General features: G+C 41.7%; 1 protein-coding gene across 3 annotated transcripts in view; it reads left to right on the top strand.

Annotated features, from left to right (window-relative positions):
* The window catches only part of LOC311056572 (serine/threonine-protein kinase TAO1-like), a 55789-nt gene that overhangs the window by 32568 nt on the left and 8531 nt on the right, over positions 1–14690 (top strand). For all 3 annotated transcript variants that reach the window (XM_084073284.1, XM_084073283.1, XM_084073285.1), the window contains exons 11-21: positions 360–441; positions 1976–2143; positions 3534–3740; positions 4611–4739; positions 7059–7148; positions 8995–9141; positions 10133–10261; positions 10692–10775; positions 11293–11412; positions 12379–12618; positions 13536–13748. In XM_084073284.1, the coding sequence (XP_083929410.1) occupies positions 360–441; positions 1976–2143; positions 3534–3740; positions 4611–4739; positions 7059–7148; positions 8995–9141; positions 10133–10261; positions 10692–10775; positions 11293–11412; positions 12379–12618; positions 13536–13748 (1609 nt within the window). The remainder of the gene's footprint in view (positions 1–359; positions 442–1975; positions 2144–3533; positions 3741–4610; positions 4740–7058; positions 7149–8994; positions 9142–10132; positions 10262–10691; positions 10776–11292; positions 11413–12378; positions 12619–13535; positions 13749–14690) is intronic.

Genomic DNA, 14690 nt, shown 5'->3' on the forward strand with positions numbered 1-14690 from the left:
AAGTTTTAATGATATGCATGTGTTTCAAGTCGGCCATACCACCCATGACCAAAAAAGATAGTTATTTTGTATTTTAACCCATTAAGACCTGGAACGCATCTGTGTCGGATTAGATTTCTTTGGCTTTTTCAAAAATAGCAGATATACAAGCTCATAGCGTGGCACTCGGTGCCGCGCTATGAGCTTGTATATCTGCTATTTTTGAGAAATCTTGAAAAAAAACAAAATTTTGATTTTTTTTTTTCAAAAAACTGTTAGGATTTAGAAAACATTTTTAAGAATCGCCTCAGGTTTTTAATGGGTTAAAACAAAATGGCAGACGCCAGAGGGTTAAGCCTGTTGTCTTATTTCTGTTGCAGGACGGACTACTTTAGAAACTTTATTGATTCTTGCCTTCAGAAGATTCCCCAGGACAGACCACACTCTGATGATATGCTGGGTGTAAGAACGAACACACACACACACACACACACACACACACACACACACACACACACACACACACACACACACACACACACACACACACACACACACGCGCACACACACACTGTACTACAGAGAGTGAGGTCAGCGCATTAAGATGAAGATTGCGGAACTTCTGGTGTTAAATCTCTCTGATGTTTGCTCTCTGTTCTATCCCCATAAGCCTGTGTTTTTTTTCTCCCCCACTAATCCCCTAGTTCCTGACGACACACGCTGTACACCAACATATGCACACCAGAAGTGCAAACACACCCACAAATGCACACCAGACACACACACACACACACACACACACACACACACACACACACACACACACACACACACACACACACACACACACACAGAGCTCAGTTGCGTAAATAGAAAATGGCCATAATTACTATTATATTTTTCTATACTATTGTTAGTAACGGAGCAGCTGTCGGTTCTCTTACTAATGGCCTTACTACTGCTAATGGAGGTTGTCCTTGGGGGGTGAGAGGGGGGGGGGGGGGTGTTTGCCCCGCTCCCCGGACTATGTTTTTGTCCTGGTGGGAAACCAGAAGCAGTACGTTCGTGTCCCGTTCCCGTCCCACATTAATGCCATACACACCAAATTTCGACCCCTTTTTCCAAGAGGACGGGAGATATTGCGCTGATGAGCTTCGTGCGGTACTACTTTGTCAGCCAGTAGGTGTCCTACCTGACACCAGGGTCAAAATGTCTCAATGGAAGAGCAGGGAGAACACCTCCGACCACTGCAAATGTGCTTAGTTATATTGTATTAACATACTCTACCATACAGATTAAGGCTGCCTGCAACTATCCATTATTTTCTTGGCGACTATTCTATCAATTACATTTTCAATGAACCCATTAAGACCTGTAACGCATCTGTGTCACTTTAGATTTCTTTGGCTATTCAAAAATAGCAGATCTACAAGCTACGAGCTTGTAGATCTGCTATTTTTGAAAAATCGTGAAAAAATATTTTTTATATATTTTTCCAAAAAACGATTTTTTTAAAGAATCTCCTCAGGTCTTAATGGGTTAATAAAAATTATCTTTTGGGATAATTTTTTAATTTTTTTATACTTCAATCTGAAAAATCGCTTATGTGCCGTTTTATATTTGCCGTGCAACGGTTTGGGGCAAGAATAGTGAAATGGTGAATAGTTGACACAACGTGTCACATCGCAAGCTTGTAGACGTGCTATTTTGCAAAATCTTAATCGTAAAGTTATTTTTATTAAAAGTATTATTCTTGATAATCGATTAAATCGACTAGTTTGAGTAACAGTTGCACCCCTAATACGTATTTATTAAAATAGAGTTTTAAGTAATAAATAAGTTCGGGATTGCAGTTTAAAATTGACACCCAGGATCTGTATCTCTTATTTCCACTCTTCTGTGTTCTCTCTCTCTAATCACTTTTCATTACTGTCCTCACGCTCTCCCCCTTCCTTCTCTCTTCTTGCTCGCCGGTGCCCCCCCCCCCCACCCCCAGCATGCATTTCTGCAGCGAGAGCGTCCAGACTCGGTGCTTATGGACCTGATCCTGAGGACCAAGGACGCGGTGCGCGAGCTGGACAACCTGCAGTACCGCAAGATGAAGAAACTCCTCTTCCACGAAGCACACAACGGACCCACGTCGGAAGCCCAGGACGGAGATGAGGTGTGTGTGTGTGTGCACTTGTATTACTATAATTACTGTACTTGTGAGGGCCAAATGCCGCCACCAAGTATAGTGGCAATTGAGAAACAGACATTATAAGGACATTTCTCCTGGTCCTTATAAGAGAAAGGCTTGTTTTTTTTGGTTAAAATTTTTTTGCGGAGTTATGCTTACAATTACTGTGTATTTATGCTGTAGTTCGGTGTTGACGTGTTTGTGTGTGTGATAGAGAATGCACACGTTTTTCATGATACATGTACACGCTTTTTCACACACTTTGATATATACAGATGTGCCACTTCAAAACTTCACACGTTACTGTTCTTTCCCTGAAAGTGCCCTGAAAATGCATTTTTTCCTCCCTTTTCTGCCCTTAAAAATGCACTGTTTTGCCCCTGAAAAGAAGTTGTCACTACACACCCCCGTTTTTCCCTTCAACAGACATCCATATACATAAGAACAAAAGAATGTGTGTTGAAGAAGGTGTCAGACTCATTATGAGGCGAAAGGTGATTTGAAGAGGTCCTTGACCAGTTGCTCAAATTAATTAGCATCATAAAAGCAGTGATCATCAAAATAATTCAGCATTTTAAATGCCCTTCTTTGTCCCTCTTATTGCCCTGGGAATCCCCTGCAAATTTACTGTCTTGGCGATGGCAGGACATTTGAAGTTTTGAAATGGCACATCTGTATGTTTTTATTCTGCTTAACTCTCTGTGCCAAGCCCCGAGTTATCCCGAGTTTTTTCTGAATGCCCCCTGTGCCAGAACGAGAAATCCCGAGTTTTTACTTGATGTTATTTTATAGACCGTCACGGTCTGATCTTGAATCCGAAGGGAGCAGTAAAACTGTAGCACAAACGGATACGGAAATAATGGATTTAACGTCATTCCGTTCCCGTCGACTCCATGTTTGTAGTTTTTTTTCTTTCGCCTGTATCTCTGTTCTTTTTCCGAGGAGACGCGTATTTCCAACGGCCTGTAGCGAAGGGGAAACTAGCTCCGGATGCAATGTTTTGCTTCCGGAGCAATAGTCAGAGACTCCTGCTCCGGAAACACACAGTGAATCCATCGATAAATATGGATCTAAACTTTTATGACAACTTTAAAACTACTAAAAACACGAAATCGCTCGAAAATCGCTTGGCACACATTATGAAAATACTCTGGCAGTCAAAGAGTTAATGTGCTAAAGAAACGAAATGGTACAATGGTGTTCCTAACATTAAACACACTAAATGAACCGGCTGTGTTTATATTTGTATGTCTGTACACGTCTTCACCTGTCGCTCTCTTTTAACTTTTTCCTCTCTCTCCTTGTCTTTCTTTCTCACTCCCTTTGTCTTTCTATCTCTCTCTCTCTCTCTCTCTGTGTCTGTGTCTCTCTCTAGGAGTCGGAACAGGGTGGAGGGCGTACGGGCACAGTGAACAGTGTGGGCAGCAACCAGTCCATACCCAGTATGTCCATCAGCGCCAGCTCTCAGAGCAGCTCCGTCAACAGCCTGAACGAGGCCTCCCAGGACAGCCGCAGCGAGCTGGGCCTGATGGACGGAGACCACACCGTCATGTCCAACAGCTCCGTCATACACATCAAACCGGTGGGTGTTTCTCCGAAATATCTAGTTGTCTTATAACAGATTTGTTGACTTTAACCCATTGAGACCTGAAGCCGGTTCTACATGTCTCCTAAATCCCAACAGTTTTCTGAAAAACGTATGTTTCTATATCAGTGGTGCTCAATCTTTTTCATGTCAAGGACCCCCAAAATTATATGTATTTGGCCGCGGACCCCTAGCAAAATATTTTGTTCCAGGGACCCCCCAGAAGCAAAGATTTGAGTTTAAAATGTTCGCTTTAAAAATATACATATTTAAAAAAGATTTGCACACATTTTCACGATTTTTCAAAAATAGCAGATCTACAAGCTCGTAGCGCGGCACTCGGTGCCGCGCTATGAGCTTGTATATCTGCTATTTTTGAATGGCCCAAAGTGTAAAATAATGTTTTTTAGCTCAAATCTAAAAATGACACTGTTCCAGGTCTTAATGGGTTAAGCGCTTCCAAAATATTCATACGACTCTCTTGCAGTTGACGTTGATATTAACGTGGTCTAAATCAGCACTGGAACGCCTGCAAATGTACTGTTTTATCAGAAAGTCTTATAGATCTTTTATAAATTATATAAAGAAAATAGTCAAATATTCAGATTAAAAGCCTGAATCTGATTCGACCAATTACATTCTGAGTCGGCTGCAGCCCTAATACAAAATAACCTACTTACTGTACTTAAAAAACACATGGATTTGGTACAATACAGAATGTTTCTTTCTTATTGGTGGCACTCTGACATGCGGGCCCTCAACAAAAACACATTCCCCCCCTGTACGCCTCAGTACTGGCCATTCTTCTGTGCGCTCTGTATGACTTAATGATGATGAGTTGATGTTGTATCTCGGCTGTGTCTCCAGGAGGAAGAGGAGAGGCCGGAGGAAGGAGAGGCCAGCGGCCCCACGGAGCCCCAGCCAGCTCCGGCCCAGGGCCCCCGCAAGCACTACCGCAACAGAGAGCACTTTGCCACCATACGCACAGCATCGCTGGTGAGAAGAACACACAAAGTGCAGTACATGCGGGTCCAGGGAGCCACCAACACTACACTGTAAAATCCTGACCGTTAATTTAACCACTTAAAACAGCCCAGTTGTTCTCAAACTTTTTATTTTCAAGGAGTTTGATTTGCATTAGTCCACAAACCCCCATTTTGTTTTTTATCTCCGGGAGCCCAATCTACACTGTACCTTTCTCAGTGTTCATTTAACTCTGAGAGTTACAGACCTGTAAGGGCCCATTTGGGTCCTGCGTGGTCCCTGGACCCGACGTTAAGAACCAATGACTCTACCCTCTAATATTTAGTTGACCGGGGTCAGCTCTGTACTTGGTCTGCTCTTTTTTCCCTCTACACACCAAATAAATCCCTTTGCCGAAAACACACAGCAGAATGTTCCCCCCAGAATATAGATGCTAGGGTTCAAGTTTTTAATGTTAAGTACTAATGGATAAAGTAACACTGAGGATTTTACTGTATATACACACACACCCACATAGCAGGATGATTGATAAGTTGAAGTCCCATAAAAGACAGAGCTTAGGTATCTCTCACAACGTATCCTCATCCCAGACCCTGGGTCCAGTTGTCTGAAATATAAATGTAAAGCTGTCTTATATACAAGTCATCACATTCTAAACTAGAGCTATTATTGTCACATTAACCCATTTAGACCTGAGGCCGATTCCAAAAAAAAGCCCCTCTAAATCCTGACCCAAGTTTTCTGAAAAACGTCAAATCTTTTTTTTTTTATGTTGCCAAATACTATTTATAGCAACAACTACACACAGATGTGTTCCCGGCTTGAAATCTATAACAACGTATAGGTGTTACAGGTCTGAAAGGGTTAAAGATGGCTAAACTTACAGGTTGCACGTTTTTATGGAAAATCCATTATTGGATACTGATCACATTTATCTCTGCTAAACCAAGCCATGTCTATACTCAATTCTCAACTCGGTCATACCAAAAATCGATAAAGATGGTACCCAATGCATCTCTGCTTGGCCCTCAGCATCAAGTGTTGGATTGGGGTTAAGTCCCTGCAACATACTAGCGCAGGGGTCTTCAACGTTGTCAGGCCAAGGACCCCCTAGCTGAGAGAGAGATGAAGCAGGGACCCCCTCTATATCGTATAAAATTGTGTTTTAGATTAAACCTTTTTTGTTTACTTGGTCTGCTCTTTTTTCCCTCTACACCTATTGCCTCTTTGCCAAAAATAGCCGATCTACAAGCTCTCAGCGAGGCGTTGAGAGCTTGTAGATCTGCTATTTTTGGCTAATGTTCCCCTCAGAAAAGGAACTCTAGGGTTCAAGTGGTTAATGTAAAAAATCACACAAAGATTTGGCGGACCCCCTATAGTAGCTCTGAGGACCCCCTAGGGGTCCCAGACCCCCTGTTGAAGACCCCTGTACTAGCGTCATGTCCAGGGGATGTACATGTACATCTAGCTGCTTTACGCCATGGAGATACTGTTGGCTCCTGAACTGAAATGGGCCACATGACTCGGGAAGCACTGGTTCCCAAGGCGGCTTGCTTGCTTACTAATGTACATGTAGTACAACAATGGGCAGTCGGCAGCTATCCTGAACAGGGCTTCCTCGTAAAAGAGATCTTTATCTCAATGGGATTTTCTCCTGTATAAAATAAATAAAGGTTAAATCAAAATAATAAAATAAACAATTTATAGAAAAAATGCTTTGATGCAGTGTTGATTTCGTCGACTAAAACTATGACGAAAAATGTTCGTCGACTACCTTTTTTCACTGACGAAAACTAAATAAAAACTAAATAAAAACTAAGCTATGATGACTAAAACTATGACTAAATGTACTGACAATTTCGTCAACAAATAAAAACTAGACTAAAATGTCAGAGAGGGACGAGTGGAGAAGAGATCCAGTAGAACTAAAAGACAAGTCATTTTATGTTTTGTTGCGTTCAGGTGTTGCGCATTGAAAATAGCAGATCTACAAGCTCACAACGCGTCGCGCTGCGACGCGTTGTGAGCTTGTAGATCGGCTATTTTCAGAGTGCAGCCAAGTGTAAAATCAGCCATTACGACGGCATCAAGGCACCGCCAAAAGCATTTTTAGTCAACCAAACTGTAGATTTAGTCGACTATAATCTTATGATATTTAGTCGACTAAAACTAGACTAACAGTAAAACATCTCAGATGACTAAAATATGACTAAAACTAAACAGAATTTGATTCAAAAGACTATGACTAAAACTAAATCAAAATGTGCTGTCAAAATCAACACTGCTTTGATGAGTGATGCTGACTGAACATGTGTGTGTGTGTGCGTGCAGGTGACCCGTGAGATGCAGGAACATGAGCAGGACTCTGAGCTGCGGGAGCAGATGTCCGGCTACAAGCGCATGAGGCGTCAGCACCAGAAGGTAATGGAATGTGGAATTTTAAATAGATTTAACTATAGTTTGTTTCAAATTATGTTTGTATTTTAACCCATTAAGACCTGGAACTGTGTCATTTTTAGATTTTAGCTAAAAAGCATTATTTTACACTTTGGGCTATTCAAAAATAGCAGATATACAAGCTCATAGCGCGGCACCGAGTGCCGCGCTGCGAGCTTGTAGATCTGCTATTTTTGAAAAATTGTGAAAATGTGTGCAAATCTTTGAATATATATATTTTTAAAGCGAACATTTTTAACTAAAATCTTTGCTTCTGGGGGTCCCTGGAACAAAATATTTTGATGGGGGTCCGCGGCCAAATACATATAATTTTGGGGGTCCTTGACATGAAAAAGATTGAGCACCACTGATATAGAAACAAACGTTTTTCAGAATACTGTTGAGATTTAGGAGACATGTAGAATCGGCTTCAGGTCTCAATGGGTTAATTCCTCTGTGTAACATTTTTGGATTTGTTTGCAAGTACATCTTAAAAAAAGACTGTGGTGGAAATGGGTTATCTCATCTTCTGAGGAGGTTAAAACCTCAGACTCTTTTAGAGTTTGTAATACAGATGCCCCATTGACGGTCGTGGCAGTTTGTTGTAGCCACCTTAGAGCCATAAACTGACCAGGAAATATGGCTTTTTGAAATGATTGGAATGACACAGACCAACTGTCTGCAGTGTGTGAGCTTCAGTAGTGAACCACAAAGAATTTATTAAAAGGCTCTTACATCCCACAGCCCATTACCTCATTGAATTCATATCCTGAACCTTCAACCAGTTCTGTTTGCTTTTGTTATCTATAAATACAGTATATACCAGTTCTCTGCAATGGTATGTATGTATTTGTTGTATCTTGTAACATAGTAAAGTCAAAATCCAATGTACATGTGTGGACAACTTTGCTTTAACCCATTAAATCAGCTTATTTTTTAGGGGTGTTAGTGACAGGTGACAACATCCTCTAGCCATGACAATATTCATGATATCCCACGGGTTCTCACACCATATCATTTGTATACACTACATGTGTTGTATGGATTCACAAAATAAAGCCACAACAATCAAAAATGTTTTTTTACCTGATAGGATGGGATATCACTTCGCTGAAGTGATTCTGTTTCTATGGAACGGTTAATTTGTTGGGACCTATTTGTGTGAGCAGTTGAGACCTATTTTGTATGAGAGGTTCATTGACTTAAGTAGTCAACTAGCTAGCTATTGAAATGCTTAGATGTTACCCTATGGTAGCAGGTGTCGAGGGTCAATTACAATGTCTTGATTGTAGTATGAACATTCCAGTCGTGAGTATAACTTTATCATGAATATTGTCACTGTAGAACAAAGTCTTAGCCAATCAATCACTGTCCAGGATTGAAACAACCCATTTTACAATATAGTATACATACAGACTCATTGGGCCTCATTCACAAAGTGTGGGTACGCACAGATTTTATACTAAAGTGCAAACACGAATGTTTCCACGAGAAAAGTCTGATTCATCATTATTCTTTGTATGTGATTTATTGTGCCAGGTACACTTCATCTCACGTCTGCTGTTTGGCACTCGTGTGTTCCACAAATCATGAGTAGCTGTTACTAGAATGCCTTGTTCTTCATGCAAAATCGATTACAATAGTTCCAAGCCTTGAATAAAATGTTAATGTGCCCAACATTTGTCATATCATATAAAAGAAAAAATATGTTTGATGAACGATCTATTGCTTGGATGCATATGGGCTTATAGGCAGCTTATAGTGTAGATATATAGTAGGGAATTTACGAAGAGCTTTGTGAATGAGGCCCATTGTTTTGCTCTGCACTTAGCACCTGATGGCACTGGAGAACAAGCTGAAGGGTGAAATGGATGAGCACAGGTTACGACTGGACAAGGAACTGGAGAGCCAGCGGAACACCTTCACACAAGAGATCGAAAAACTGCTGAAGAAACACCAAGCTGCCATGGAGAAAGATGTACGTACTGTAGATGCAGATAGTATTTTTTTCCACTGGCCATGTTCACTGAGAGATTTAAACTAAATCACCACTGTTTTATTATCTACGTTTGGTCTTTGTATATTCTTTTGTTAAAAGTGAATAAGGTCTATGTTCTATTGATGGTTGAAAAGTACCTGGTACAGTATTAAGACTTAACAGTATTTAACTGGTGACTGGTATCTTTTTTGCCGTAAATATATGCTATGCAGGGGCAAAGTGACATTTTACTTAAATTTGTGGCAGAACATAGTTGCGGCCTGCAGTGGAACGCAGTAAACGGTAATAAAAGTTAAACATTGTGCTAACCTCAACCAAAACACTTTTGGGAGTGTGACTGTGCAATAGTAGTCAAAATTAAATAAAGCCTCACAATGTGAGTTTCCAAAAAGGTACAGTGTGGCATATTTGAAATGGCAGTGCTGCCAAAAATAACAGGCACAAACATAAGTAGTTGCATTGCAAATAATTGTGTGATCTGAGGTAGACGTGATATCTTTATAAAGACATACCTCCCAAGTATTTTATAACGGGTAAACCAGTTACCTGTTTGCCACATAAATGACCTAAATTATCATGAGACTCTTTCCTCGTTTAATTTCAGTAGGAGTGTCCTACGTAAATATATTTTCCTTATGGCGTCCTTCTTCTGGGCTTTTTCCCCCATATTAAACATTTTCCAAAATCACACATGTACAAGCTCACACTCATCACAGCGCGTTGTGAGCTTGTACTGTAGATCGTCTATATTCGATGTTCGCTGTACAACCAACAATATACTGTAGAGTTTACGTGGTTAAATCTCAGTGTAAAATTGGTAAATTGGTGTGCCATAATCCAAGACTCTACAGTCATCACTTGTATTATCTCTGACCACACTACATGCAACTGTACGGTATGTCTAATGGAAAAGTGCATCCATACGCGTGAAAACATAATGTTTCTTACTTTGCACCTGTGTTTCATCCAGCTGAAGACGTTTAACAACGATGAGAAGAAATTCCAACAGCACATCCAGGTGCAGCAGAAGAAAGAGCTCAGTAGCTTCCTCGAGTCACAGAAACGCGAGTACAAACTACGCAAGGAGCAGCTCAAAGAGGTACACTAAACACACAAACCCAACTTCTGCGGGCGGCCTAAGCTGAATGGTTAGAGAGCCGGCCTGGGAAACCGAAGGTCCCAGGTTCGATTCCAGGCCTCAGCAATGTGTCGAAGTGTTCCTGAGCAAGACACTTAACCCCTAACTGCTCCCTGAGTGCTACAACTACTGGCTGCTCACTGCTCCTATTAGTTACAGGATGGGTAAATAAATTGAGCGTTTTTCTTCTCCTAGTGTTACCACAAGTCAAGTGTGCCAAAATGTCTTTTTTTGTACTTGATGTATCACTATATAATCGGTGAAAAAGTGCATCACACCGGTGTGTCAGATTGCCTATCATGTTGCCAGTATGTCAGTTGGTCCTACTCTGCGCACACAGTTGCTGTTCTTCTAAAACGTTGTCATTTCTAATGTGCACACTCGTGGCCAGGAGCTGAGCGAGAATCAGTCCACCCCAAAGAAAGAGAAGCAGGAGTGGCTGTCCAAGCAGAAGGAGAACATCCAACACTTCCAGGTTAGCACTGCGCTCCATCACTTCACATTCATTCAGTTGTCGCCTTGAACCGCATGAACCTTATCGTTCCTATTCTGCGCTTGTCATAATAGGCGAACAATCATGCATCCAGCGTTGAGATGTGTGTTTTGTAGGGATGGCACGATATGACCAGTTCATGTCACGGTTATTGCGGCCAAAATATGCTTAAAAATCTTAAAATGCTATTTTTTAAAAACCTTTTTGCACCCCAGCGTCCATATTCAAATAGCAGATTTACAAGCTCATTGCAACACATTGTGAGCTTGTAGATCCGCTGTTTTTTGGCAAAGAGATTTGGTGTGTACGGGAAAAAAGTGGTCCAAAGTACAGAGCCAACTCGGGTCCGGTGCGTGATGGACAATTTATTGATTATTGTGATTACGATAATAACAATTATTGTCCCATACTTAGTGTGTTGCGTGCGTCCAGTATCGTGACGGACGTTACGTGTGTGTGTGTCCAGTGTTGTAACGATGTGTGCTTGTTTGACTGGCAGGCGGAGGAGGAGGCCAACCTTCTGAGGAGACAGAGGCAGTATCTGGATCTGGAGTGTAGACGCTTCAAACGCAGGATCCTCATAGCAAGGCACAATGTGGAGCAGGACCTGGCCCGAGAGGTACTCTCACACACACACACGCGCACACGCACACGCACACGCACACACACACACACACACACACACACACACACACACACACACACACAGTCACACACAGTCACACACAGTCATACAAACACATAAACAGGACATCAATATTTGCGCATGGCAATTTGATGAATGCCATTTTGACCTTTTTTTTGTTTTGCCATTTTTAACTGTAACCTAATGCCGTGGTAATTCTTCTTACCACGGCATTAAACTCTACGCATTGTGAGCTTGAAGATCTACTATTTCTACTACTTGGGTGCGCAACAATAGGTATACATCAGGCATAACCCCAACCCCTAATCCCCATTTCTAAATGTCTAAATCCTAACACCAACCCGAATCTCTTAACTAATTGTTTATCATAAAACTATTTCTCTTGTGACGACCAGGAAAATTATCATCACAATGTTATTTCTTAACCCATTGAGACCTGAAGCCGATTCTACATGTCTCCTGAATCTCAACAGTGTTCTCAAAAACGTATGTTTCTATATCAGTGGTGCTCAATCTTCTTCATGTCAAGGACCCCCAAAATTATTTGTATTTGGCCGCGGACCCCCATCAAAATATTTTGTTCCAGGGACCCCCAGAAGCAAAGATTTGAGTTAAAAATGTTCGCTTTAAAAATATATATATATTCAAAGATTTGCACACATTTTCACGATTTTTCAAAAATAGCAGATCTACAAGCTCGTAGCGCGGCACTCGGTGCCGCGCTATGAGCTTGTATATCTGCTATTTTTGAATAGCCCAAAGTGTAAAATAATGCTTTTTAGCTCAAATCTAAAAATGACACAGTTCCAGGTCTTAATTCAACTATAAGTGTGGAGACACCCCCCCCCCCCCCCCCCCGGCCCCCCATACACCTCACCACCTTCATTTCCCCACTCCCTTGTTCTTTGACGTGTGGATTGTTGTCGTTTGTTTTTTAAGGAGCTGAACAAGCGTCAGACCCAGAAGGATCTGGAGCACGCCATGTTGCTCCGGCACCACGAGTCCATGCAGGAGCTGGAGTTCCGGCACCTGGGGACCATCCAGAAGGCTCGAGCGGAGCTCATCCGCACCCAGCACCAGACGGAGCTCACTAACCAGCTGGAGTACAACAAGAGGAGAGAGAGGGAGCTGAGACGCAAGCACGTCATGGAGGTCCGACAGCAGCCCAAGAGCCTCAAGGTACAGTACCGTCATTATTAGATCAGGAGTTCTCAGACCTTTTGACGTGCCAAGGACCCCTGAATCGGTGGTTCTCAAACCTTTTCATGTCAAGGACCCCCAAAATGATATGTATTTGGCCGCGGACCCCCATCTAAAAATATGTTGTTCCAGGGACCCCCCAGAAGCAAAGATTTGAGTTACAAATGTTCGCTTTAAAATATATATATATTCAAAGATTTGCACACATTTTCAAGATTTTTCAAAAATAGCCAAAGTACAAAAGGTCATAATTATTCTGATGCTATATTTACACATTTTGCTGGGTACCCCCTGGAACCCCCTCAAGTACCCCTGGGGGTCCCCGGACCCCACTTTGAGAACCAATGCCCTGAATTGATATATATTTGGCCGCGGACCCCCCCCCCCCCCCCACCCATCTGAAAATGTTTTGTGCCACTGACACCCAGAAGAGATATGTGTAAAAAAAAAAAAAAAAAGGAATACAATTTATGCAACATTTTCCAACACTAATATATTTTTTGAAGAAGAAGAATATTCAAAAATAGCAGATGTACAAGCTCGCAGTGAGCTTGTACATCTGCTCTCCCCTGGCTAACTATTAAGTTGTATGAGGTGTTGTGGAACCTTGACCTGGAGACACCCATACGCGCAAACCCACAAATACACACACATGGATACAGACTACACATTGAAAGCCTGAAAGGCAAACAGAAATGACATTTGTATTCATTTGTTCCAACGTTGAATGCCATAAAACACAATTAAATTATTAAATCACAATTATTTTTTATGACCATGAACCGGCCACTCCGGGCCAGCCCAGCACACACACACACACACACACACACACACACATACATGTACCACCTCGCTCATTCAACCATCATCTTCGTCCTCTTCGTCCGTCCCCCCAGTGCAAGGAGCTGGCCATCAAGAAGCAGTTCCAGGACACGTGCAAGACACAGACGCGTCAGTACAAGGCCCTCAGGAACCATCTGCTGGAGACCACGGCCAAGACGGAACACAAGGCCGTGCTGAAGCGGCTCAAGGAGGAGCAGACGCGCAAGCTGGCCATCCTGGCCGAGCAGTACGACCACTCCATCAACGACATGCTCTCCACGCAGGCCGTGAGTACCTAGAGAGGGCAGGGCAGTTGACTCGGACGATGTTTAGAACCAATAAATATTCTTGCTCATGTAGGTTAAACGAACAATCGAGAAGCAGGGTTGGTTTCGGTAAAAAAAAAAAAGAATCAATTCATGTATTTATTTTTCGACTAAATTGATTAGTGTGATTAACCACTTAACCCTGTGTTATACTTGTACTTTAAAAAAAAAAAAAATTATTAATCATAATTGAGCCAAAGGTTATAATCGTGATATTAATTTTAAGTCATATCGCCCAGGCCTACTAGAAGGGATGAGACTCCACCTGTTGGACAGAGTGAGTCACTGCACTGTAAAATCCTCTGTCAATTCATCCATTATTAACTCAAGAGTGTACAAATGTAACCAAGCCACGCAGTTTGGTGTTGATATGTGCAATTTAACGAGTTTAGCAAATGTCCACAAACTTTTGATTCCATCAACATCATACAGCACAGTCGAGAGGAGAGAGTATAGCTTTGCTGCAATAATAATGTTGACATTGTTATGGACCAGCTAGCTAACTATCTGTAAACAACGGACTGCAAAGCCAATTGTTACTTTGTGACATGAATTGTCATGCTACAGTAACTCACCCAGTTGTGCCAGAGACTAGAATCGTTCCTATGGCCATTATTACCAAGTGTCAAGGAATGTGAACACAGATAGAAACCTCATCTCCATATTCTAACTTTTTATGTTTTTTTTTTTACCTTAAATGAATGCCCTACTACTTCATACTACAGTGTCACACAAAAGTAACAAAAATAGCTGATCCATAAGCTCAAAACGAATTTCGATGCAACGTGTTCAGAGCTTGTAGATATGCAATGTTTTTTAGCAATTTTTTTTTATTTTGAATTCTGAAAAGTAGCAGTTTTGGACACTTGATGAGGTTTCCACCCGACCCGACAGCAACGATAA

This window comes from Gymnoscopelus microlampas, assembly GCF_963454915.1.
Source record: "Gymnoscopelus microlampas genome assembly, chromosome: 12".
NCBI lineage: Eukaryota > Metazoa > Chordata > Actinopteri > Myctophiformes > Myctophidae > Gymnoscopelus > Gymnoscopelus microlampas.